At 44.1% G+C, this 27594-nt stretch overlaps 1 protein-coding gene across 2 annotated transcripts in view; it reads left to right on the top strand.

The window, feature by feature from the left end:
* The window catches only part of Gpat3 (glycerol-3-phosphate acyltransferase 3), a 55755-nt gene extending 28633 nt beyond the window's left edge, over nt 1–27122 (top strand). Inside the window, exons 4-13 of one of the 2 annotated variants that reach the window (XM_052199365.1) lie at nt 12011–12281; nt 13244–13318; nt 13897–13986; nt 14629–14722; nt 18762–18877; nt 19610–19665; nt 20268–20353; nt 20994–21122; nt 21355–21434; nt 25687–27122. In XM_052199365.1, coding sequence (XP_052055325.1) covers nt 12011–12281; nt 13244–13318; nt 13897–13986; nt 14629–14722; nt 18762–18877; nt 19610–19665; nt 20268–20353; nt 20994–21122; nt 21355–21434; nt 25687–25798 — 1109 coding nt within the window. In that variant the 3' untranslated portion in view covers nt 25799–27122. The remainder of the gene's footprint in view (nt 1–12010; nt 12282–13243; nt 13319–13896; nt 13987–14628; nt 14723–18761; nt 18878–19609; nt 19666–20267; nt 20354–20993; nt 21123–21354; nt 21435–25686) is intronic. The other variant, XM_052199366.1, reaches the window with a different exon arrangement.
* Nucleotides 27123–27594: the final 472 nt, after the last annotated feature.

Genomic DNA, 27594 nt, shown 5'->3' with positions numbered 1-27594 from the left:
TAAGTACTTCATTTCACACACACACACACACACACACACACACACACAGCAAAACAGAAATGAACAGGACCTGAGATGGCTGTTTATCAAATCCAGGAGAAAAGGAGAGATCCACTAGTGGGCGGAGCTTAGTGGAACTTTGTTTTAGAGTAGGTGGGACTTAGTCACTAATGGGTGCGGATTACACCTTAAAGTTGTATAACTATTTAGCTATTAGGGGAAGCAAACTTTACATTTCTTCAAGATGAAATGGTGGCTTAAGTCAAAATCAAATCATTAAATTGTATGTAGGGAAATCTCCTTATTGGTTAAAAATGATCAGAACACCAGACCAGGTTAGTACATTAGACAGCTGAGAATTGTGACCTTTGCTAAATAAAGAAACTTTGTATTTTAAAAAAGAATCTGGGCTGGGGAGATGGCTCACTACTCGTCGAGTGTGTATTGCTTTCAAAGAGGAACTGTTTGGTTCTTAGCACTCACATCCGGCACTGCACAACCACCTGCTCCTTCCTCCAGCCTCAAGGAATCAATCTGATGACTTGGCCCTACAAGCACTTGGACTCCTGTGCATATGCCTACCTACATCACAATTATGTTAAACTTTGTTTTGAAATTGTGTGTGGATATGTGCACACGAGTGCAGGTGCTCTCATAGGCCAGAAGAGGGCAGCAGAGTCCCCAGAGCTGGAGTTAAGCAGTTGTGAGTTACACCTGCATGGGCACTGGGGTCTGAACTCTGATCTTCTAGAAGCACAGCAAGCACCCTTTACCACTGAGCCATCTTTCCAGTCCAGGAACATTTATAGTTCCTGGTTGACTTGGTTGGAATAAATTCTCTATGAAAAATTTAAGATTCTCCCCCCCCCCCCCTCACTTTTCCTGAGACAGGGTTTCTCTGTGTAGCCTTGGCTGTCCTGGAAGTCACTCTGTAGACCAGGCTGGCCTTGAACTCAGAAATCTGCCTGCCTCTGCCTCCCAAGTGCTGGGATTAAAGTCTTGTACCACCACTGCATGGCAAAATTTAAGATTCTTGTGTGGGCTGTGTTTATCTCTGCAATGATTGGGTTTCGTGAAGGAGGTGGGTCACTTGTTCCTTAAGTCTAGGAAGCCACAAAGATATTCAGTTCTTTTTCCTTTTCTCTAAGAGACTTGTGGCATTTCACACCTCTCTTTTTCTCTCTGAAGCTCTTGGTTAAACTCACTCCATCCCCCCTCCCCCAACAAATAAAGCAAGAAGAGGAGTCAGTGTCAAAGCAGGTGTGCCCAGAGAAGGTAGGGCACCTGAGGTGTGCTTCTGTGATCAGAGAGGTGCTCTTCAGCTCAGGAAAGGAGTGCCCAATGGTTTGGGGCCTAAAGAGAAACCTTTGCTTGCGTTACAGTGGGAAGAAGCCCGCGATGTGTGGATGGTCTGGTGAAGGGTGAACCTCAGTCTGGGTCCTTCCCGTTTGTTTGTGTGGAAATCTCAGAGCAGTGGGAGAGAGGGCCACTCGCTCTCCTAGGTCAGATGCAGGGTTCCCCAGCATGTCTCCCTCAAAGTTCTGTTTACTCCAGAACTTAGAATAGCTATGGGGAATATTGACCACCTGGACTATTCCATTTTCAAAAGACAGCCCCTCTAGGAGCAGAGTGAACACACCCCTTACATCTGTGATTCCTCAGAGACAGTAGTGACCAATATCAGGAGGAGAGAGTAGGGTGTAAGGCCTCTGGGACGAGGTGACTGCTCCTGAGCTCCTGAGCTCCTGGTGCCCGCAGCATGGACCGGCTCGCTTCACCTGGGGAAGGAGGCAGCCTGCAGCATCAGGATGCAGGGGGTGACAGTGACACCCTCTGGCCCTTCCATATTTCAGTCTATTGAACAACATACTGTGTAGTGATGACATCACAGAGGAACGGGACTATGGCTTTTATAAAAAAGTTAACTTACTTTGGGGACAATGCAATATGTGTAGTAAATGAAATTACTTTCAAGTCATGGCGATGACGGTACCCCTGTTACAGCCCGTGATGCTCTCTTGGGTTTGGAGGAACACATGGAACTTAAGACCTTGCATAGGCTGCACTCACATACCTCTGAGGTACAGTTTCAGTTTTCTCTTGGATTGTAGAGTTGTGGAGAGAGAGAGAGGAGAGAGAGAGAGATGCTAAGAGATAAGTTGAGGGCTGGAGAGATGGCTCAACAGTTAAGACCACCCACTGCTCTTCTGAGGGTCCTGAGTTCAAATCCCAGCAACCACATGGTGGCTCACAACCATCTGTAATGGGATCTGATGCCGTCTTCTGGAGTGTCTGAAGACAGCTACAGTGTACTCACATATAATAAATAAATTTAAAAAAATAAAAGAAATGAGGTGAGAATAGGTAAAGCAGACATGTTTTGGTTACTTGCTTGAATACATAAAGCAATTCAAGTTATGAATTATGGTGGTGTATGCCTTTCATCCCAGTAACTGGGAGGCAGAGGCAGGCAGATCTCTGCGAGTTCAAAGCCAGCCTAACCTACACAGGAAACCTGGTTTCAACAAACCCAGCGCAAGATTAAAGCTTTTGCAAGGCATTCCAATGGAATGCGGTGTGACTTCCGTCATGTCTTTAGGGCCCTTCCTCTCTCTGCATCTGCCTTGACATTGGCATGGTTGGTTCTGCTTGATTGAGCTCACTTCCTCATTTCTGCCGACTAACGCGTTGTCATCAGCCTGTGTGATGGAGTTTGTATATCTAAATCAGTGTGTGCTTTTGTAATCTTGCTTACGCTGACCAAGCCCACGGGATCTTAGTGTCATGGTGTGGTGCTGGCAGGCGGTCGGATCATAGATTACCCAGCTTTCCATGCAACAAACTCACATCTGTTACCTCCTTCAATCCAGCTCAATATAAGGTTTGAAGTTTTGAAATCATATTTCGATTAATAAGATTTTTTAAAAAAGATTTATTTATTTTATGTGAGTACACTGTCGCTGTCTTCAGACACACCAGAAGAGGGAGTCTGATCTCATCACAGATGGTTGTGAGCCACCATGTGGCTACTGAGAACTGAACTCAGGACCTCTGGAAGAGCAGTCAGTGCTCTTAATCACTGAGCCATCTCGCCAGCCCCTGGCATTTTTTTTTTTTTTTTTTTAGACAGGGTCTTACTCTATAGTGTGGGCTCACTTGTAATTCCCAATGTAGACTATATTGGCCTTGGAGTCACAGAGACCCACCTGCCTCTGCCTCCCTACGACTTGGTCTTTTGTTGTTGTTGTTGTTGCTTATATAATTGGTTAAGACCACATCCTGTCCCATAATAATAAGGGCAGTTCCTGACCTCAGAGTGAACACAGATTTGGTGGTGTGCTGGTGTGATAACTCTTACTGGCCTGAGGGAAAGGGAATCAGGTAGGAGAGGCTGAGCAAAGGCAGGAGAGGAGCAGCCCGGGGACGGGAAGGTGCTCAGGAACTGACCCTATTTGGATGGTGCAGGACGGGGGGCCAGAGTTGGGGAAGAAGGAGTTTGGAGTTGGGTGTTCTGGTTTGTGTTGTTTCCTGGATGGATTTGAATTGATGCTCAGGCATCAGTTCCTCAGATCTCGTGACTGAAAGTGTCATAGAAGCAGGATCAGATGAGGAGAGCGTGGGGCAGGTAGAGGTACGGTCGGGCTGGAGCCATTCCTGAAGGTGTAGGGACTTGAATCTGAGCGGTGAGAAGCCTTGGGCAGGAAGGCAGCACGGCAGATCCACCTCTGGGAGCACCACAGGGGAAGTTGAAGGGGGGAGTCCCCCTTCCTCTCCCCTCTTCCACTCTTTCTCTCTTCCTCTCCTCCTTCCTTTCCTTCCTCCTCTCCTTCCCTCTTCCTTCCTTCTCTCTTCCCTCCCTCTTTCCTTCCCTCCTCCCTCCCTCCTTCCTTTCCTCCTTTCTCCCATCTTCCCTCCTCCCCTTCTTCCTCCTTCCTTCCCTTCTTCCTCTCCTCCTTCCTCCCTTGTTCCCTCGCTCTTCCCTCCCTTCCTCCCTCCTCCTCCCCCTTGCCTTCTTCCTTTCCTTTTTCCCTTCCTTCCTCCTGCCCTCTCCCTCATTTTCCACATCTCCCTCCTGTTGGAAACTGAACCTTTGCCTCCTTCCTGCCGGCTGGACCAGCACTCAGTTACTGGAGAGGCGCACAGGGCTGGGCAGTGCTCTGGGAATCAGTGGATGAAGCCCAGTCAGGACAGGAGATGAACAGGCTGTGCGCTTCTCTCCCACTCGCTCTCCTGCCCGCGGATTCTCTTTTGCGTATGTTTTTTCCTCTCAAGAATAATAGATGCTTATCGGCTTGCCTAGACGTGAAGATACTGAGGTGTCCGTTTGTTTGTGTTTATATCTGAAACCAGCTATTGCTAGTGGCTTTTACAGCTCCCACACTGATCGGGCATTCGTGGTTAAGATTTAAGATTTGGGTAATTTAAGATTTGAGAAGTTGTGCCTTTACTGCATTCTTCCCAGCCCGGGCTCCGGGTGTGCTCTCCCTCCATCCAGCCAGTGCTCCAGCCCGTGCTCCAGCCTGGGCCCAGGGTGTGCTCTCCTGTCCTGTCTTGGAGCCTAGTTACAGGTTTCCTTTTATCATATGAAGCAGTTTTTTTAAAAAAAACATTTTTTTTGTGTGTGTGTGGTATATTCCTTTACACAAACACTGATAGTTTGTTTATTTGTGGTTCTAGTGATTGGCATTTGAGTTATTTTTAGTTTTTCACCATTAGGAACAGAGCCGCTGAGAACATTGTTGTACAGAAATTCTGGCAAATCTTTAGGCCATAGGATAATCAACTACCTGCTCAGCTTTATGAGAAAGTGCCTTTCTCAGTGATTCTGAGATGCTCGCACAGACTCACTAGCGCACTTATCACGAAGTTGGTGCATGTGTTTCCTATGTCTTTTTTTTCTAGGGCTTCCATGTGGAAGTATTTGTGTTTTGATTTGAGACAGAATCTCAATCTTTCTGCCTGAGCCTCCACTGTGGAGATTTTAGGTGCCAGCCACCCACAGTACTTGGAGTGTGAAACTACTTTTAAAACTCAAATTAATTGTAAATTAAGCATATAAACTTTATGCTTTATGGAAGTTTAGAATTTACACATAGGTATAATCAAGTCCCCGACTGGAGAGATGACTCAGCAGTTCCGGGGAGTACTTAACTGCTTGGTCAGAGGACAGAGTTCAGTTCCCAGCACCCACATCACCCAGCTCACAACTGTGATCCCAGCTTTAGGGGTCTGGGCATCTTTTGGCCACCACAGTCTCCCATATTCTCATGGCCTAGCATGCACAGAACACTGGGTTCAGTTCCCAGCACTGCATAAGCCAGCAAAGGTGGCCCATGTCTGTGATCTCAGGTGTGAGGCTGGAGGTCAGAGGATCCGGAGGAGGTCATCCTCAGATGAATAGAGACTTCATTCAAGGTCAGCCTGGGATACGAGATGCTCTCACAAACAAAAATCAAATGACCACAATCAGAGCACTAATTCCATTATTATACTTAACTAAATTTATAACATTAAACATTAAAACAGATTTTAAAAAAGGATTTATTTATTTATTATATGTAAGTACACTGTAGCTGTCTTCAGACACCGCAGAAGAGGACATCAGCTCTCATTACGGATGGTTGTGAGTCACCATGTGGTTGTTGGGATTTGAACTCGGGACCTTTCAGAAGAGCAGTCGGTGCTCTTAGCTGCTAAAAAATACCTAGGAAAGAGTGAAGTGATTACTAGGAACTCTAAGAGGCACCGTGAAGCATGCAGAGCCAGGTGCCTAACTAACCAAGCCCTGAGGGTGAGACTTGACTGGTGGCCCTGGGGACACTTTGGGTGTGGTGAGTGATGGGAAAAGGTGGACCTGGGGCCTGCTGTGTGCCTGTGTAGCTGGTGCAGTGAGTCACACAGCAAGGTCCACGAGAGTTGACTTCGAGGAGAATGATAAGATCAATGTGTCTCCACAGATAAGTCGCTGGATATCGATTGAGCCACTCCCTCTGCGTTCAGTATTTCTGTTCTTTAATCCCAGCGGGACTTCCTCCCCCCTTCAACTCTAACATACAGCTGTGCATTGTAATTGTTTTCTCTCTGTGTGTTTGAAATCAGGCGGAGAGCATATCCGTGGGTCAGAAGGAAGGTGGGTTTTTGAAGGGAGGGACCTGTCCTCACACCACAAGCAGGAGGATCCCTTCATACCAGGAAAAGGGCTTTGGGATTGGTAGTTGGTTTCGGGGTTGGTAAACTCCTCTCTGCCCCACTTGCTCAATAACGGAGGCTGAAATAGAAGAACAGCATATGTAGGAAAGGTCTGGAATTACAAACACACAGTATATTGTATTTCCAAAGATATTTACTTTTCATCTAGATCAGCGGTTCTCAACCTTCCAAATACTACAACCTTTAATACAGTTCTTCATGCCGGTTGGTGGTGGTGCACACCTATAATCCCAGCACTCTGGGAGGCAGAGGCAGGCGGATTTGTGAGTTCGAGGCCAGCCTGGTCTACAGAGTGAGTTCCAGGACAACCAGGGCTACACAGAGAAACCCTGTCTCGAAAAACCAAAGGGGAAAAAAAAAAAAAAAACAGTTCTTCATGTGGTGACTCCAACTGTAAAATTATTTTCATTGCTACTTCATAATTGTAAGTTTTCTACTGTTAAAAACTGAAATGTAAAATCTGTGTTTTCAGTGGTCTTAGGCGAAGCCTGTTAAAGAATCTTTTGATCACCAAGGGGTTAAAACTCACAGGCTGAGAAACACTGACCTTGATTAAGAAATGACATTACCAGTTCCCAGAAGGTTCGAATGCTATCCCCTTCCATTGGAGAATATACATTCGACAGATCCATACCAGATTTACTTTTAAATATTTCCACAAAAACAATGTTAGGATAGGAGATTACCTACTTTTAGAATTCTTTTCGAGACAGGGTCTTGAGACCTGGCCTTACCTCAAGAGCAGCTGAGCATGCTGTTAAACCCCACCCACCCCGCCCACCTGCGCCTGCACTTCCACTCTTCAAACATTTACGTTAAATTACAGTTTTAACTTGATGTGTATTCAGGCTCTGCCTGTATGCATGTTGGCGTACCACTTATTCCCGGTACCCAAGGAGGGAAGAAGGCAGTATCGGTCCTTCCAAGCCTGGAGCTACAGTGTGAACCACCGAGTGGGTGCTAGTTATTGATGCCCCTCCTGCGGAAGAATGGCCACCTCCCCGGTCTGCTTAGGCTTTTCTGTGATGTTTGGGATCAAACCCACAGCTCTTCAAATGCTAGGCCCCCGCTGGACTGACTGAGCTGGCTTTCTGGTCAACCAAGGTTTCAGTGAGAGAGCCTTTGGGATAATGGACTTCCGACCTGCGTGATGTTAGTAGGTTAAGGGTCTACTTCTGTGTTAGTCACCTTTGGGGTGGCAGAAGGCCTGATTTTCTTAATGGGTGGCTTAGAAAGTTCTCTTTATAGCTGGGGGACAGAACGCTAGTGTGATTTATAACTGGGCTGGTATTCCAAAAGTTCACTCAGCTAATTTAGAGTTAATTATGGTTAAGATGGTTTTAGCTTCTGCCTCCATTTCTACAGGCCTTTCACACGTGGCGTTATTTATGTAGCGATGGCTTGTTGAAGGCAGGAGGCCATGGGCAGCTTGTGTAATCAATCTCTTGCACTAGACACAGAGCTGGCTCTAATTTTCTTTTCATCCAAGCAAGGCCTCTGTTGGCTCAGCCGGAGCATTTGGTATAAGGACAGAGTTCAAATATTCATGACTATTTTCTGATACTGAGTTGTAAAATTAAAGGAAAGATTTCCCAGAATCAATCTGTGATAATTTAAGGAGTGCGAGAATCTCAAATATCAGGATTAATCTGTTAAAAATACGCTTTAAAAATTATTATTTTATGTGTATGAGAGTTTTACCTGGGTGTATATATCCGTGTACCGTGTGTATGTATGCCTAGCTCCCTGGGAGGCCCTGAGAGTGTCAGATCCCCTGGAAGGGGTTATGTAGAGATGCTTGTAAGATGCCTGTGGGTGCTGGAAATGAAACCTGGATCTTCTAGCAGAGCAGCCAGTGTACGCAGCCATGGAGCCATCTCTCCGCGGACTCCTGGTTTTCTTAATGATAGTGTAAGAATTAATTTTATGGGGTGTGCATGAGTGGTAAATTTTGGTCTCCTTCTAGAATACTTTTTTAGTGCTCAAAGAAATATCTCTATTTTTCTAACTTCTAATTTGTCTGGCACGCAGTTGATTGTGTAAATTGATTACATTAGGTTTTTTTTCAGTTAGAAGTTTATAATTTGGCAGATTGGATGCATATGTTTGATCTACAGTAGTTACCATATCTCAGGAAGGAAGAGAGATGACTTGAGTAGTACCACCTTTTTAACACCTACTTGACAATAGAATTCACCTTCAGACATTGTGTGACTATTGAAGTTATATCTTAGGTAGTACCTGCTAGCTCACAATACAAACGTCTTTATTTTCCTATTGTGATTACACACACACACACACACACACACACACATTTATTGTTCCTGGCCAACAAATAAAACAACATCCTGAGAGATGTAGGAAGCTTATGTATTTAAGGCTGCTAAAAGATTTGACATGTTAATGTGATGTAGGAGCTTGGATTAAGTCTGGGATCAGGAAAAAATTGGTTTAAAGGATCTTCTTGGGACATTGTGAAAATCCGAATCAGGAAGATTAGGCACTAACCTGGCATTAGTGCTGGGCTCTTTGATTGTGATGTGTTTGTTCTGATTAAGTATCCTGGAGAAATGTCTTTTGGGAGCTAAAGAACCTGTTGCGTACAACTCCTTATAGATGGGCCAGAAAGAGTTATTATTGATTGATTGATTGATTGATTGATTGAGACAGGGTCTCTCTGTGTAGCCCTGGCTGTCCTGGAACTCACTCTGTAGACCAGGCTGGCCTCAAACTCAGGGATTACAGGCGTGTGCCACCACTGCCCTGCTAGAGTTATTTCTATACACAGAGCTAGAGCAGCAAGCTAACATGGCAGAGGAAGGTGTTTAGAGTGTCTGGATGGGAAGGCCCATCTGCACAGCCTTTCTATGAATTGCATGCTTTGTAACAGATCTTCTCTGAGTGGAATCCCTGACATACTCTGGACGTTTGGTTCTCCTCCACAGTGCTGAGTCGTTTCCCAGTACAGTTATGCTAACTGTATTCCTGCTGGTTCCGGTTCTGGGCCCACTTGGTTCTACCCTCTGGTGGTGGAGTTGAGCCCTCTCTAGGTGAAGCTGAGTGCCTCTCAGAGCGTTCAGTCAGAGGCTACTTAAGTTCTTCCCATGTTTTCAGCCTTTTCTCTTACTGGGCTTTGAAGTTCATTTTCCTGCTGGTTTTATTTTATACGTCTTGGTTTAGCCTGCCAATCCATTCTTTGTTGATTTTGTGCCATCACAGCTGTTCACATACTTTTGCTCAACTAAAAATATAGGATTGTGTTACACTTCATTGGAGCCGGCAGGGTACAAACTGGGTCCTGGGGTGGAGTAAATCCTGGGTGTCAGGTGTGTGGGTCTGGAGAGCTGGGCAGGGCCCTTATCCTTTAGCTCAGTTACATCACCAAGTTGTGTTGGCTCAATTTTGGCCTTTCTGAGAAAGGATATTTTAGGAGGTGTTTCTACTGTCCCTGGTGTATTTCATTCAGAAATACTGAATAGCTTGTACTTTCTTCCCCTTGTAGCTGTTTAAGAAATCTATATATTGAAGTTTCATTATATATAAATAATGAAACTGTTGCACCACCAGGGGTTGGCCAGTACATCGATAGAGTACTCTTCCTGAGTGGCATTGCAGAGTCCATGGAGCAAGAGGCTGACTTGGTAGGGACACTGCTTTGAACCATCCACCAATTAAAAGCTTAAAAGCAAGAAAGAGTTGACCTACCTTAAAAAAAAAAAAAAGACAGGACTGGAGAGATGGATCAGTGGTTAAGAACACTGAATGCTCTTCCAAAGGTCCCGAGTTCAAATGCCAGCAACCACAGGGTGGCTCACAACCATCTGTAATGAGATCTGGTGACTTCTTCTGGTGCATCTGAAGACAGCTACAATGTACTTGTTTTATCTTGTTATATCTAACCATAAAATTGTTATATCTAACTTATTCTATCTAACAATAAAATAAATCTTTAAGCAGGGGAGAGCGGGGTCGACTGTAGTGAGCAGAGGTCCTGAATTCAAATTCCCAGCAACCACATGATGGCTCATAACCATTAGTACAGCTACAGTGTACTCAAATAAATAAATAAATCTATCTTAACAAAACCAAAAAACCAAAAAAAGACAACCCAATACTCATTCAAGAGCTTGCTTTATTCTAATTATTTTGATTAACTTTATTGTTATAATTAAGTTATTAGGTAAAACAATTAGGCAAAGCCACATACATATTCTCTTCCTCCCTCCCTCTCTCCCTCTCTCACCCCCCTCCCCTCCCCTCCCCTCCCCTCCCCTCCCTTTCTTGGAGCTGATAACACTCTTAAATACAACCTGGGTTTCAATTTCAAGCCATTCTTCCTTCGCCTCCTGGCTGTGTCCAGAACCCAGAGCAGCCGGGGTTAACCTGCCCGGGGCTATGTAGGAAGGACAGACATGTGGGCAGACATACGGAAAGCTTGGCCTGATGGAGGGAAGCTCAGGGTTGGTTATTCTGTGCAGCGCAGGGAGGAGGTAGTTAGTGTTGGTTGGCAGTGGGGCTCTGCAGGCAGTCTCAGGATGCCGCCATCCATCCGCTGAGAGGAAGTGATTGCTGGTGGCAGAGAAAGGCTTTGCCATCCTTGGAGCCTCACAGCAGGAAGGCTTTGCCAACATCAGCAGGTCTGTGGACATAGCTGTGGCCATGCCAGCAATGCACGCGCACGCGCGCACACACACACACACACACACACGACTCATACACATGCACGCGTGTACACACACACACACACACACATACACACGACTCCCTGGGCTCTGCACAGTCTCCCAGTGCATCCTGCTACCATTCCTTCAGAAAATCAAAAGGAAAAAGAAACATCCCAAAGAAACATCCTAGTCTCCCCATCCTAGTCTTACCAAATTTCTGGTAAATTTGGCTTTGAAAACTTCAATTAGTCTCAGTAGAGAAGAAAATCTAATGCCATCGCCCAAAGAGAACCATGTTTTCTTCCTCGTGTTTTTTTCCTACATAGATATATTTCATCGCATTATATGTTTAAGCTCTTGTCTCTGTTCACTTGATACTAGAGCCTCACTAACAGTGGCATTGTGCATCACTGTTTGGATAGAGTGCTGCAGTAAATGTCTTCCCTACATCTTGTAGGAAACATGCTAAGGGTGGGAATACAGAGTCCTCAGTAGGACTTTTAAAACCAGCTGCAAGCGCGTTCCATTTTACATAAGGGAGACAGGAGAGTGCTGGTACCATTTCAGTCCCTAGACTCTCTCACTGACACAAAAGTATCTATTTAACAGAGTATCTATTAAAGTATCTATTTGTCCACACAGTTGTACCTATCAATCCAGTTGTGCTTTGCTTATCTTTCTGAAACAGCTTGTGGTTTGCTTTGAGACAGGGTCTCATGTAGTTCTGGCTTGCCTAGAATTCACTTTGTAGACCAGGCTAGCCTCAAACCCGTACAGATTTCTGTTTCCTGAGTGCCTGTATAAAAGCCATGCACTGCCATACCTGGCTGTATTTTTCTTATTAAGTAACTTTAGGGAGCACCGAGGATGGAACTGAGGGCCTTATACATGCTAGTGACATTCTGTCACTGAACACATACTCCAGCCTCTTATTAAGTAATTTTTATGAGGTCACTGGGTCGAGGCTGTCGGAGGAGATGCCATGACTTCATCTGTCCCCACTGTGACTGCTGCTCTAACATCTCCCGTCACTCGCTAAGCGTGTTTTCTGTATCCTGTGTAGTTAATGTCGCCCCTTCGGTCAATTGTTCTGCGCTCCTCTGGCATTTTCTCATGTCCTGATGCTTTCTTTCAAGGTATCATCCAAAGAGATGAGTCACCCATGGAGAAAGGGCTCTCTGGTCTTCGAGGAAGGGACTTCGAGCTCTCTGATGTGTTTTATTTCTCCAAGAAGGGATTGGAAGCCATTGTGGAGGATGAGGTGACCCAGAGGTTCTCCTCTGAAGAGCTAGTATCATGGAACCTACTCACGAGAACCAATGTCAACTTCCATTACATCAGTCCGAGGCTCACCATAGTGTGGGTGCTGGGCGTCCTGGTACGCTACTGCTTCCTGCTACCTCTGAGGTAAGTCACCTGCCTGCTTCGAGGGTGCATTCAGTGTAGATTTCCTTCTCACCATGCATTTAACGGCTGCTTAAGAGTGTTGTGGGATGGATACCACCTCTTGCCAGTTAGGAAACACCACCACATCATGTGTTGGTATAGCAATGTGTTAACTATCTACATCTTTTACATTGTTTTTTCTTCCAAATGAAGATGTGCATTCAAAACTCTGTGTGTGTGTGTGTGTGTGTGTGAGAGAGAGAGAGAGAGAGAGAGAGAGAGAGAGAGAGAGAGAGAGAGAGAGGGAGAGAGGGAAAAAGGAAGAGAGAGGGAAGGAGAGAGACAGAGGGAGGGAGGGAGGGAGGGAGGGAGGTGGGGCATAGGTAGAAAGAGGTTGGGGGGAGAATGACTGTGTGTACATTCCCTCGTGTCCTAGCACCACTGTGGCTTAGACTGTCTTTTGGGAATTGCTGAAGCTGTGATAAACAGTGACATTCTGGACTGCATGTACACTGCTGTTAGAACCTTAACCCAGTGCTGCCAAAGCCTGAAGATGCACAGGTTATCCACTGACATTTGGGAAGGAAATACTAGAGGCTTTAATTTCTTTTGTTTATTTGGTGCCCTTTTTAAGATAGGTTCTTGAAACCCAGGATGGCCTTGAACTTGCTATGTAGGCCAGAATGATTTTGAACGCCCAGTTCTCCTGCCTTTGTCTCCCAAGTGCTGTGATTACCAGTGTGTGTCTCCACAGAATAGTTATAAGAACCTGATATCTTTTTATCTTCCTCTCAGAACGTATCATAGAACAATCTGTAGAATCATGTCAGAACTGATAGATTCACTAACCCTTTTCATTGCTGCCGTGCACCATAATGCTCTACAAATTGCAGTGTCACTGTTACGAGCCTATGAGTGACTTCTTCAGGCTACAGTCCTGCTATTTGGTGAATGTTTGCAGTAGCCTTTCTTTTCTCTTTCAGGGTTACCCTGGCTTTCATTGGGATCAGCTTGCTGATTATAGGAACTACACTGGTTGGCCAGCTCCCAGACAGCAGGTGACGGACCTGTCTCCTTCTATCCAGCCATAAGTAGGACTGTCTTCTTTCCCTAGCTGTGTCCACAAAGTTAGCAATTGTAGACTTCTCATTAATTTTATGGTCTAAAGTGATTTTTGAGAATTCTTACTTCATCTTCATAGCTTTTATTTGATTTTTCATCATACTTTAGTTCAAACTGGACATTTTTTTTCCAAAGGAGTAATGAAGGGATAAAAGAAAGTGGAGTGAGGGACCCAGAGGGAGGGAGAAAGCCTCAGACCTGGAGGGAGGGAGGGAAGGAGGGAGGGAGGGAGGGAGAGAGACAGACAGACAGAGACAGAGACAGAGAGAGACTCAGTCACAGGCAGCCTTAGAACCTCAGCTGCCCTTGGCTGGAACTTTCTTATAGTCTAGCAGGGTGGACGCTACTTCCTCTAGAATTTGATCTAATTCTCCTGGCACCCTTTGGGCCTTTAATAGCAAATGCATCACTGCGCCTGCAAGCATCAAGCTGCTGCTCAGTGTAGCAGAGCGCAGGATGCCGTTCCTGAGGAGTACCGAGAACAAATAATAAAAATGGCTTCTTTTTCCTTCAGTCTCAAAAACTGGCTGAGCGAACTGGTGCACCTGACCTGCTGCAGGATCTGTGTTCGGTCCCTGTCTGGCACCATCCATTATCATAACAAGTGAGTGTCTGGTGCCTGGCTGCCCTGCTTCAGACAGATACTGCCGGGGTGACAAGGACTGTGAGGAGGTGGGGAGGCAGCATGCGGGATCTGAGCGCTTATTCTGTGTTCCCCATTGCCTTTTGAGGTGCCTCAGACATAACCAAGCCTTGTGCTTTCAGAAGGAGTATAATAATTAACACTGAGTAGTGTTCACAGACAGCTGTGCTGAGTGGGGTACGTGCGCTTCTCTCATCCGTGATTCCTGGGGTGTGGGCACCCATATCGTATTGGATAGATGAATAGTGGATGCTCTGCATCTGGTTGCTAAGGGTGGTTCAAAGTCAGGCTTTGAGTTGGATCTGTCTGTTTTGAAGAGGATGCTGGTGGCAGGAGCCTTTTGGAGACTTGGCCATGCTTAGTCTCCCTGTTTCTAAAATTCTCTCCCTGGTTCCTAAGATAAAATACTTAATTCTGTTCATAAAATACAAGTCGCTAGGCAAAGTCATCTGCTAAATTAAAATGAATGTGATTGTTTTTGAAATTTTTTTAATCTTAATGTTATTAAATAATGTTGTCATCATTGCGCAAGTCTGTGCAAGCTGTTCTGTAAACTATCAAGTGTTTCCTGAGGTGTAGTGCTTACTGTTGTTTTAATTGCAGACAGTACAGACCCCAGAAGGGAGGCATCTGTGTTGCCAATCACACCTCTCCCATCGATGTCTTAATCTTGGCAACGGATGGATGTTATGCCATGGTAAGAGCAGCCTGTTAGTGTTTCATGTATGTGTGCGTGCTTGATTGCAAACTAGGAAGTCTGTCATAGCATGCAGGTTGGCCATGAGGAACCAACAATGCAAAGAGAATTGCTGTGATAGCCGAGGAGCAACTCACTGAAATGCTAGTCTCCTCTGGCAGAGCGTTGTAAAGTTGATTTCATCTTGCTCTGAACATCCAAGCCAGTGTTTACTTATACTGTAAAAATTAAAGTCATCCTCTTCAGAGATCCCTGCCAACCAATTAGTTTTCTCTTCAGAAAGATAAGTGCAATTAAAAAAAGAACCCGTTTCTTTAATGATGATCTAGCAAGGAAGCCAGAGTGTGTGTTTGCCACAGTTCTCAGATTTGTCTATAGTCTCCAAAGAAGAGAAAGGAAAGAGCAGAAAATTTAACAGCAACCACAGAGTCCACGGCAAAACCACATCCCCAAGTGCCCTGTGCCGGGTGTGAAGAGAAACCACATTCCGATGCTTCCCCTCTATCTTGTTTTCTGTTGCTCTGACAGGTTTGCTTTGGCATTTCCTCGGCTGGGCAAAGGAAGCTCATATGCCAACTAGAGCTCCCTTTTCTGCTCACCGGTTAAGTGCATTCCTTAGGTGGTGCATGGGACGGGATGGCTGGGTGCAGGTCCCGGGATCTCCTCCTAGTCTCGCTGGTGTGGGTTGTAGGTTATGGGTTGGGCTGTGAGGACGGTATGCCCACTGGTCAGTTTTCCAGATTGGCCGTGGTGGTGTGGGATGATTTTCTGGGAGAGCCTTGGCAGGCTTTTAGGTTAGGTGTGTGCCGTGAGTCAGTGGGACCGCCAGTGTATATACTGGCTTTCACTATCCATGGGTTGTGTCTTAGTTAGGGTTTCCATTGCTGTGAACAGACATCATAACCAAGGCAACTCTCATAAGGACAGCATTTAACTGGGGCTGGCTTACAGGTTTAGAGCTTCAGTCCATTATCATCAAGGTGGGAACATGGCAGCATCCAGGCAGGCATGGTACAGGAGGAGCTGAGAGTTCTATATCTTCATCTGAAGGCTGCTAGGAGACTGGCTTCCAGGCAGCTAGGATGAGAGTCTTAATGCCCACGCACACAGCGATACACTTCTTCTAACAAGGCCGCATCTCTTAATGGTGCCACTCCCTAGGTCAAGCATATCCCATCCACCACAGTTTGTATGGCCAACAAGGCCTTTTTAAAAATTACCACTCACTGGTACATGTTTGATATGTCTAAAATTGTAAGTTCCGTGGCTGCAGGCAGATGTGACCCAGTGGTAGAATATTTGCCCAGCACATGTGAAGCCCTGGGATCTATCCCCAGTACTGTCAGAAAAGAAAAAAAATAAAACTGTCTAAAATAAATGTGCAGGCTGGACATGGTGGCATATTCTTATAATCCTAGCACTCGGGAGAGAGAGAGAGGCAGGAGGATAGCTGTAAGTTTGAAGTCAGCCTGGACTACATATCCTGTTCCAGGCCACTGAGGGCTACACAGTAAAACCCTAACACACATGCTCATTTCCCCATCAAGGTAAATAAGTATGTGAAATAAAGTTTTCAGAACACATAACTTTCAGACAAATACGTTTTAATATATGTACTTGAACCCAATGGATTTTTTTTTTTGTCAACTTTAAAAAAAAAGTGATGGGAATTGGTTCTTTGTCCTTTTATAGGTTAGCAATCAATTGATAGTTATATACTTTGAAAAATTAAAACTGTAAAACAGCATACATATGTGTCATAAAACCACAATTATGTATATAATTTTGGTATTTAGGTATCCCCCCATCCACTGCAATCGCCACCCATGGCAGCCCTCAGGAGAACCTCAGCCCAGGCCAGGACACAATGTATCAATCTTTGATACATGCTGACTTGTGCTTCCCATCCACTGCATTTGATTTTCTCCGTGACACAGTTAAGTCAGGCCTGAGATTTCATTGCAGATGGGAGGCAGATATCTAGGCAGCAGATCTGTCTCGTGCTAAACTGCAGATGGGGTCATTTGTAGGGACCAGAATTTATTAGTTCATGACAGGCTGAAGAGTCTTGTGTGAAGACCTGTAGTGAGGAGCTGACTGTCATGTCTTTATATATCAGAAGGATTGGAATTGTAAGAGGAGGGTCTGCTCCCAAGAGCCCTCTCCCTTTGTAAAGATATTTATATTTTATGTGTGTGAATGTCTTGACCGTAGGCATGTCTGTGTGTCATGTGCTTGCAACTCCCTAGCAGGCCAGAAGAAGGCTGTAGTGAGAATTCTGTATTTTCAGCTTCTTCAGAAACCACAGAGATATTATAAGAATAATTTTTTGTTTTAATCTCAGCTATGGGGGTCAGCCTTGCAGCAGTTGACTATGATTTGTCTCATGCTCTAGTAGAGGTGTGGTTTTGCCAGCTGCAGATAGTTTCTGTGATTGTGTGACATTTGGGATTCTGGGAATTTTCAGAGGGTCTATAAATGCTAGGTCCCTGAGAAGTGGGGTTGGTGGGTTGGTTGCAGTTTGTTAGTAATCTTTTTCAAAGAGAAAACAAATTAGATTCATAGATCTCTGTCTCTCTTCTATCCTCATTTCTCTCTCACCTAGTGATAGTGGGTGAAGTGGGGGTGGGGTGGGATAAAGAGTGGGAAGAAGCAGCAAAAGCTTGCAACGAAGGCACTGGATTTTCTATGACTAGACAGCAGTTACAGTTTATCCTCTAAAACCTCTACAAGAGCAGCAAGTGCTCTTAACTGCTGAGCCATCTCTCTAGCTTCAGTAAGTGTCCATTTATAGAGGCTTTGATTTGTTCATTTGAGCAGAGCTGTCATCCAGACCTTTCACATTAATTATGTCCTTTCTCCAACACTGTTATATTGGGAACTGAGTTTCTGGTGCAGGAGTTCTGGGGAACATGTTCAAACCACAGCAACTGGTTAATTATGAGCTGTGTTTCTGAGACCACACCCCGTTTCTTCTGTTCTCTGGCCCACAAAGAATTGATTATAATACACTTGAAACTGATGATCTCAGACTGTTGTTGGTCTCTTCCTTTGTAGGTTCCCAAGGTTGGGTTGTAATCAATTATTTCTTCTTGAAAGGCTAAAAGAGTAAAAATGTATTACGTTTCTTCTAGCCCAAAAGACAACACACTCAATCTGTTCTTTCGTCTTTGTTGTTTAACACTGTATTCTGGAAGTCAGCACTCCTTATCTGTCCTAGGGGGTCAGCTTCGTCCTCTGGACAGTTGCACAATATTCTGTTGTAGATGTGCATGTGTATACCTGTGTGCGCACAGACATTCATATGCACACATTCACATGTACACATATACACACATATACATACACATGCACACACATATGCATACACACACACACACACACACACATACACTCTACTGAGATTGACACTATTGTTTACCCATCTGTCTTTATCCATTTAGACACTTAAGCAGTTTTCAAGATTTTACAACAATAAACAATATTATAGCTCATAATTTTTTGATAATGTATTTTCATTTTACCAATGCCGTATTTCCAGGGAGAATTCCTAGAAGAGAAGTGATTGAAATGAAGGATAATTAAATATGTAATCTTGAGAGCTGTTAAATGTCTTCCTCATTTCTTTCCCTAGCAAGGTGTGAGAGTGCCCGTCCCAAAGCCTTGAATCAGGGTGTGCAGTCAAGTGCTTAATCCTTGTTATTTGGGTGCATTTCAAAAGCATAGTTCACTGTAGCTCTAACTTTTATTTCCTCAATCTTGATGAAGTTGAGGGATCTCTGCTCTTCAGAGTTCCCGGACAGTCAGCGGAGCAAAATGAGTTGAACTTACAGTGTGCTGTTAAAGAGCATATTTGACTCTTGTTTGGCTTTGCCAATCCTTTGATTAGTTTTAGGACTTAGCCATCAACAGAAGGCATACAGTCTTGCTTTGAGCAGAGACTAGGAATGTATTGATCCCCTTTCCTTCCCTCAGACAGACCCCTAACCTTTTTTGGTGGCCAGGCCTTTATGCCTCTCTGTTTCTCCTGATTGTCTAGGTCGGACAGGTTCACGGTGGATTGATGGGGATCATTCAGCGAGCCATGGTTAAGGCTTGTCCTCATGTCTGGTTTGAGCGCTCAGAAATAAAGGACAGACATCTTGTGACTAAGAGGTAAACGGCCAGGTTTTTTGGCCTTTGTTGGAAAAGCTGATTGACTTGGGTCTTTTGGCCAAAAGTATGGGGTGGGAGGCAGATTATTAAAGTGGAAACAAAGTCATGCAAACTTAACGTTTGCAGCTGGATTTGTCTGCAGTTAATAGGAGTGACTGAAGAATTCTGTAGTCTGGGGCTAGAGCGATGGCTCAGCAGTTAAGAGCACTGATGGCTCTTCCAGAGGTCCTGAGTTCAATTCCCAGCAACCACATGGTGGCTCACAACCATCTGTAATGAGGGATCTGATGCCCTCATCTGGTGTGTATGGCCTTTCTTACTTAATGGCCATAATACAGACCAATTACTATGCTCAGAATTGCCCCCCCTTCATATAAGGAACTATCACCACATGCCTGTCCGGAGAAGATTTGGGCTTGGTAGTGCTTACCTGTAGTCCCAGAACTTGGAAAGTTGAAACAGGAAGGTCAGGAAGGTCATTCTTGACTACATAGAAAGTTTAAGGCTAGCCCGAGCTAATGAGACCTGGTTACAAACAAACAAAGTAGCTGAGGTTACCACTGCACCCAGAATTAGAGAAAATGAGAGCAAGCTGGTTTCCAGTCTCCATTTGCCTTTTATCTCTTATTTCTCTTCTTAGGGCTTTTTTTTCCTACTAGCAGGATATGAAGAACAAGGACTCTTATTTCTTTGCTTCCCAAGGTAGATTTATTCTTTATTTTTTTCTTACAGATTAAGAGAACACATCACTGATAAGAAAAAGTTACCCATTCTAATCTTCCCAGAAGGTAAGAACAGAGACTACTAGCAAGCTATAGCAGGCAGCTACAAGCCATCTGAGGAATGTTCTAGAACTGTCTCCTTATCTGAGAGGAGGGGATATTTTCTCATTTCCTGCTTTCTGATGAGTCACAGAACCTATTTGATTTTTAAAGTAATTTTTCCATAAAGGTATTAAATAGCATGGACTATGACTATTTAGCTGTGGAATGTACTGAAATCACCAATTGATAAGTTGATGATGGAGTTGTTGCTGAGCTTTTAATGGCAAAGAGAGAGTTTGTAGTTAACATTGCTCAAGTTTTTTTTATTGTTCTTTAAGCAGGGGTTGACTTGTAAAGCAGCATTAAAGTATATACAGCTTTGATCATATTTTAAATTATAGAAAAGTAATTCCTGGGCCAGTAGGTTGGGGAGTTTGCCCAAATTCAAGTTCTGGGACCCACAAGGTGGATGAAGATGATGGTTCTCTTACATTGTCCTCTGACCTCCAGATACACACACACACACACACACACACACACACACACACACAATGTAGCAATTTTTAAAGCAATTCCCTTTAAAATTTGTTTTTAAAAAGTGGCTCACTTCCTTTCCACTCTGCCAGGTACCTGCATCAACAATACTTCGGTCATGATGTTTAAAAAGGGAAGCTTTGAAATTGGAGGAACCATCTATCCAGTGGCAATAAAGGTAAAGCTAAAGTTTATTTTATTTTTATTTTAAAGGGGAGTGGCATTGGAGTGTTAACTTTATTTGATATTGTTACAAACTTAAAACTTGCAGGAATGAAGAACAATTGTGTATTTTGCTTCTTTGGCTCTTTGTACAGTATATTTTGTGCTCAATTTAGATAATTGACAATTGATAGATGCTAGATACTTGCATTGATAGGTGATAGATGCAGAGATGGTAGGTAGAGATTTAGATACAGAGATAGGTAGACAGATGCATAGATACAGAACGACATAGCTGGTAGGTAGATGGACAGACAGACAGCATGGCTATGTGGAGGTTGTGTAAGGAAACAATGGTGGGCTAATCTGATTGATCTCTGCTTTCGTTGACTTTCTAGTTAAGTGTGGAGTCACATATTTTGGAGTCATGAGAAGAGTTCTCTGTGTAGCACTCTGGGCTCTTTAGCAAAGCCATTGGCACTAATAGACATTATTGCGATTAGCTTAGTTCTTGTGAAAAATTCTGTCAAGTAAAGTGAATTCTCTTGGGGTCTGAGAGGCCCATTTGTCTCACCTCCTAAAAGACACTGATTTGGAAGAGAGACCAACATGGAATTCACAGCTGGAACATCTCATCTTTTCTTTTTTTTTCTCAGTATAACCCCCAGTTCGGTGATGCCTTCTGGAACAGTAGTAAATACAACATGGTGAGCTACTTGCTTCGCATAATGACCAGCTGGGCCATTGTCTGCGATGTGTGGTACATGCCTCCCATGACCAGAGAGGTAAGGCTTAGATGATGTGCAGTCTTTGATTCAGTCAGACGAAAGCAAGAAAGCCTTTGCCTAACGCCTTGGGTATCTCCATCCTTCCCATCATGCCTTTCTTCTTTCTTAGCAAATGGACTGTTTCTGAGTATTGTATTTAGTATTGTAAAATGAATAAAAACGATTATGAGACACTTTGAGGTGTTTAAAGGCTTCATAGTCAAGGTGTGCAACTTTCTCATTTAACCAGGAAGGAGAAGATGCGGTTCAATTTGCAAACAGGGTTAAATCCGCTATTGCTGTACAAGGAGGACTGACCGAACTTCCCTGGTAAGAGACCTCTCCAAAGCACTTGCGTTCAATGTAAAAAATACATATTTAACGTAATCATACTTAGCAAAAAGAATGTAACAATGACTAAAATAAGGTAGAAGCTTTTCTCTCCCACTTAAGTATGGAGTTCAGGCCAACATAAACTTAGTCTTTATTCCTATACCAAACTCAACATGTGCTCCTACTTTATGGCCTAAGATGGCAGCTCCATCTGCACCCAGTGTGCATAGCAAATGGCTGGCTGTGGGGATTGGATAAAGGGCACACCCATCTCCATAGGCACATACACTGGAAATTGTACAAGCCACTCAAACTTATATCTGTTTGCTGCTGCAAGTCATGGGGTGGCAGTGAGCCACAAAGGAAACTGGGTACTGCAGGGTAGCATTTGCTGGATGACAGTTGTTAGGTAAAATGAAGAAAGGAGAGGGAGTATGGATTTAGGGGCAGGGCTTGGGTTTGGGGCGGGGCCTGGGCTTAGGGGCAGGGCCAGCTGTGATTCATTCTCACTGTATTAGAAACTAGAACTTGAAGAGGGGAAGGAAGTGAGATTAATGGGTAACTACAGCTTCCATGTTTTGAAATTTTTAGTCTGAGGAAGATTAATGTAGGTGTCTTGTATTAGTCAGCGTGGGCTATCATAGCACAATACTAGCGTCCTCACAAACGTTGTTTCCTTCAAGTTTGAAGGCTAGAGCTTTGAGATTAAGATGCTGCGTGGTCAGTGCTCACATGACCTTTTCTTTGTTCAAGCGTGGAGACAGCAAGTTCCCTAGTATCACCTGTTTAATGGTGCTGACCTCACCACAAAGGCCCCACCCCTTTGACCTCTTCAACCCTAAAAGTCCTCACTGTCTAATATTGCCCCGCTGGGGGTTTGGCTTCACCTCATAAATTAGTGAGGTTAGAAATGTGGGGAGCGAGACGGTGAGCAGTGAGGCTCACTGTACCACCTCGTGGGAGGAGCGCAGTTCTTATACAGTGTCCAGGAGCTGCCACCAAACAGTCCGTAGTTCAAGCCCAGCAAGTGCAATACAAGCTCTGGGAGCTCTGGATGTTTTGAAACACTTCCTGTGGTGAGTTCAGTTGAGATCATTGGATTGTGTTCTCCAATTTGGTTTCTCTGTCATGAGCAACCAAGAACATCCTCTGCTTGGGGGCTTGGGATTATTTGGGGACTACATCTTCAAAGATGAGCTGGCTAGAATTTTATATTCTTTTATCCAACAGTAGGGCATAGCACTAGAATATATTTTGCCCATTTACCTATCTTGAAGCCAGTTAATTTATACCACCCCAGCGTTTTTCTGGCAATAAAAAAATTTTTTTTGACAAGTCACTATCTTTTAGAGCAAAAGGCCAATTTTAGAAGTTATTATGCTAATTAGCTATAATTTAGAAATTGATGAGAGATGAAAGTAGCTGGAAGTTTGTAGGTTAGATGCCAGATGACTCCTGAGAGTATGAATTCTTGACTGAGAGCAGTCGATTTGCTGTAAGCTGCAGGCTAAGAGGAACATCTTACATTGTGCAATGTATTCTACAAGTGTTAAGCTGTAACACTAACATCACAGCACTCCACTTAAACTGTAACACTGTAACATTACAACACAACACTCCACGTTAAACTGTAACACCGTAACATTACAACACAACACTCCGGACTTCCCTGAAGCTAAACGTGTCTTAGTGATTCTTCAGGTCCATGTGTGGGTTGAAGCCGCCTTCCTCTTCCCTCTTCTCTTTAAAACCTCTTTTTTCCCCAACACTTCCTCTTATCTGGCATGCTAGCCATGTTGTCGATCTGAAGCTATTATGAAAAGCACGTGGCGGCTCTGTGGCTGGCTCGGATGTACTGACAGAAGTGCACATTTGGAGAGCGACAGTGGAGGGAGTCAGCCTCAGGCTAGACTCTTCATCAGCTTTACTTAGCATCTCTGTCAACACTGATCTTCACCTCCAATCCTAGTATTGAGAGACAGGCCCAGGAGAATTCCTATGAGTTCCAGGCCTACCTGGGGTACATAGTGAATTTTAGGCTAGCCTTGGCTACAGAGTAAGAACTGGTCTCACAAAATCAAAACAAACCTTTTTAATTTTTCTCTTTTTACTGTATCATAAGCTGTTCTTATAAATAAGATTACTTGGAACTACCTGGCCTGTTTTTCCAAAGGAAAGAGCCATCCTGCCTTTCTGGTTGTATTATTAATTCAGCTGCTGAGTATGAGTGAACCCATCTAGACTGATTTCTTTGCAGGTGAATAAGAACTGCTGTGACATTTTGGGAGGAGAGTATTATTATTATTATTATCATCATCATTACTATTACTTTTTTTTGAGACAGTGTTTCTCCATGTAGCCTTGACTGTCCTGGAACTTGACCTGTAGACCAGGCTGGCCTCAAACTCAGATCTTCCTACTCTGCACCCCAAGAGCTGGGAGTAAAGATGTGCGCCCCCACCCCTGGCTTTTTGCTGTATGATCCTTTTACGCTGGTTATTAGGTAGCTACACCTTTGGAAAACAACTGAGATTTGTTATTACTCACGTGGGGCCTTTGATAGCGCTTTGAAGCCTTAGAGGTAAGAGATGATAGTTGCGCTGCTTCACGGGGTGGCTGGGGAGAAGAACCGTCCAGGAGTGAGTGACTCCAGGAGCCTGAAGAACGGACGCTGTCTACAGCAGCGGTTTGCTTTGGGCCTTTCTTTCTCACTGTTCAACATTTATGTAAATGCTAAGAATAGTTAGAGGCAGCTCGTTTGGAGGGAAAAAAGGTTTATGTGCACAATTCTAAGGACCCGGCCACAGCCGATAGTTTTATTTCATGGAAACTTCCCATAACCGATCCCTGTAAACATCTGTGGACTGCAGGCTGTGCTTTAGGCGTGACTCTCGAGCCTGAACATTGCACTGGCTCCAGGTGTCTGTGAAGGTCGAGTTCTGTCCCCGTGGCATTCGGTTCACTGTGTGACCCATGATCATCAGCACGGTCAGAACTTGCCTAACTGGGCTAAAGTTCAGTAGTCACAATAGAAAGTAAGCAAGTTCTCATCAGCACCCCCTCCATTCCCCCTCCCGAGTTAAAATCTAGCACAGTGGTTCTCAACCTTCCCCATGTTGTGACCCTTTAATTAATTGTGGTGACCCACACTATAGAATTATTTCAATTGCTATTTCACTACTGTAATTTTGCTACTGTTAATGAGTCATAATGTAAATACGTTTGGAGACGGTTGTCCGAAGGGTTGCGACCCATAGGTTGAGAACCTCTGATCTAGTATGGTTTTGTTTTGTTTTTTTTCACTGTAGGGTGAGCAACCCTTGGTAGTCCAGCCTCCTCCCAGGTCTTCTGGTTTGCCTTTCCTTTTGTCCAAAGAAGGAAAGGTGAGGTGGTGGGTGGAGTGAGGGTGGGGGTGGGGGAAGCAGCGCTCTGGTAACCCAGACAGATGTGCAGTTCATGGCCCTGGAGGGAGTTCTAAGACTCAGGGCTCTGAGTGGAGGAAAGAAAGCCGTTTCCAACTGCACTAGCCTCTACTACAGCTGTAAGAGGAGGAAAGCCAGTGGGTTATCCTGCACTAGCTTCTGGGCAAATGCAGCTATGGTTTTGTTGTTCATTTTATCTTAAATCTCTTTTGGAGGGTAAATGTATAAATATGTTTTGAATAAAAATAAAGTTCTTAAACATAGGATTATACTTGAATAATGACTAAATCACTGATTTTTTGACAAGTTTATCTGTGTTTATAACCCACGCACTAATATACACTTTCATCATCTCTTTGCACAGCGTTTACCAGCAAGCCACCCACAAATAAAAGAAAAAACAATGTTTGGTTATCCCAAAGGGGGGACAAAAGAAAAACTATGGAAACATGTTGGCTTTAATAATCTTGTTTCTGTTTAGATATTGAATATAGCAGCTCTAAGTTTTGAAACAAAACAGAATGGGCCCTAGGGAGATAGCTCAGTGCTAGCGCACCTGCTTAGCGTGCCCAGGGACCTGGCTTTGATTCCCAGAACCTGAAAAATTCTACTTCTTCAGGTGAGAAATGGCATGCAGGTGTACTGCATCAGAGTGTGTGTTCTTTGCTCAAAGGGACATACACTTGCTTATTTGTAGAGCAGAGACCAGAGTTTGTCCTCTCTGCTTATAGTGAGTGTCCTGGTACCATGAGACATGAGTTATCAATGTGGCCCTGTTTCTTCATTGGCAAAGATTATCTTTCTTATGTGTACCTTTCTGTCCACAGGGATGGAGGGCTGAAGAGAGCGAAGGTGAAGGACACCTTTAAGGAAGAACAACAGAAGAATTACAGCAAGATGATTGTGGGCAACGGATCTCCCAACCTGGCGCTGGACTGATGTACCGTGGATAAACGTGGCTTCCCAGAACTGGCTTTCAAAAAGCAAAAATAATATTGTTTTGTTGTGTTGGCTTTTTGCTTGTTTGTTTATTGTTAATATTTTTCTACGTGGTGATTGTCTCCGTCTTCATGCCAGAGGCTGAACCTACAGTTGTCTTTTTTGACATTTTTTTTTTTTTTTTTTTTTTTTACTGTGTTGGCTCAATGAATTGTAAGGTCAATTCTTGAGTGGAAACACAGGCTTGTAAAATGACAATTGTTGATTGAATGAAATCTTTGTATGGAGAAAAAGTGCTTCTAGGGTATGTTTGGAATTTGTTAATAGGATAATTCTCAATAATGAAACTCTAATTTAATTTCCCTTTCTTTAATCTTTATTATTATTTTTTAAAGACAGGGTCTTATTTATTTAGCCCGGACTGGCTTCAAATTCACTATGTAGCCAAGACTGGTCAAGAACTGACTATCCTGGCTCTACTTCCCAAGGGCTAGGATTACAGGCATGTGCTAGCACACTTAGGTGTTGACTTCAGTACTATATATAGTAAATGGTGAAGTCATCATACCGTACTGCATTCCTATTACAGTCGCATTCTGCTATCAGGTTGAAAGGAAAATGGAGGATTATTTTTAGGGAAAGGACAAATTTGTGGTCACTTGATCTGAAAGCAATGGAATGGAGATTATTTTCCGCAAGTCTCAGAGGACCAATTGCTGATTGGTCAGATTCTTTTAAGAACGTGTAGGAGCGGTGTTGATTGGTCAGATTCTTTAAAGAACCGTGAGGAGTGGTGATGATTGGTCAGATTCATTTAAGAACCGAGAGGAGCGGTGTTTGTTCCCACAACGCATTTCATCCAGCCAGAGTGGAGAAAGAAAGCACTGTTAGCTTTTCTTGTTTGTATGCTGAAGATTTCTTTTGTCTTATGATTGTTATTTTGTTTGTTTTGTTTTGTTTTTGTAACAAAATGAAATTTTCCAAGGGAAGGAGCCTTTAAGAAAAGAATCACACTCTCTGCAGGCTGCAAAAGTGAGCTGGGGAGCCTGTCTCCTGTCCGCCCCACCCCCAACCTCTCTGCAGCGGTTTAGCCCCAAACTCCCAGCCTTGTCAGCAGAAAACTAAATGGTATAACTACCTTTTGGAAACTGAGCCTTAACCTTTTTAAAAGGGGAAACAAGCCTTCTCCGAGTCCAATAGCATGAGCTACATCTGATAGTGATCTACTACTGCTGTGAGCTCTTGAGGCTATTAGCTGAGAGCAAGCCTGTGTAGAAAGTGAACGGTCTTATTGACTCTGAATAAATTTTATATTTTTAAACGAGTGTCGCATTCTTCTTCCTCTCCCCCTTCTTCCTGTAACCAGCAAGCGCCTTTGTTTCAGTGGACGATGTTTTGTGTTGACCTGGACACAAACCTGAGTCATCAGAGAGGTGGGAGCCTCACTTGAGAAAATGCCTCCATAAGGTGGGACTGTGTAGGCCAGCCTGTGGGGCATTTTCTTAATGAGTAATTGATTAGGGAGGGCCCAGTCCTTCATGGGTGGTGCCACCCCCCGGGCTGGTGATCCTGGGTTCTATATGAAAGGAGGCTGAGCAAGACACGGGAGCAAGCCAGTGAGCAGCGCCCTCTACAGTCCGCATGAGGTCCTGTTTCCAGGTTTGTACCCTCGCTGCTATTGATGATGAACTGTTCTATGGAACTGGGAGTGAAGTAAACCCTTTCCGTCCATGTTGCTTTTGGTCCCATTGCTTAATCACAGCATTAATTACTGCTACCACTACTGACTAAGATGT

Source organism: Apodemus sylvaticus, chromosome 11, assembly GCF_947179515.1.
Source record: "Apodemus sylvaticus chromosome 11, mApoSyl1.1, whole genome shotgun sequence".
NCBI classification, from domain to species: Eukaryota; Metazoa; Chordata; class Mammalia; order Rodentia; family Muridae; genus Apodemus; species Apodemus sylvaticus.
Note: the sequence above shows the minus strand (reverse complement) of the source record. Positions and strands in the feature narration are given on the sequence as shown.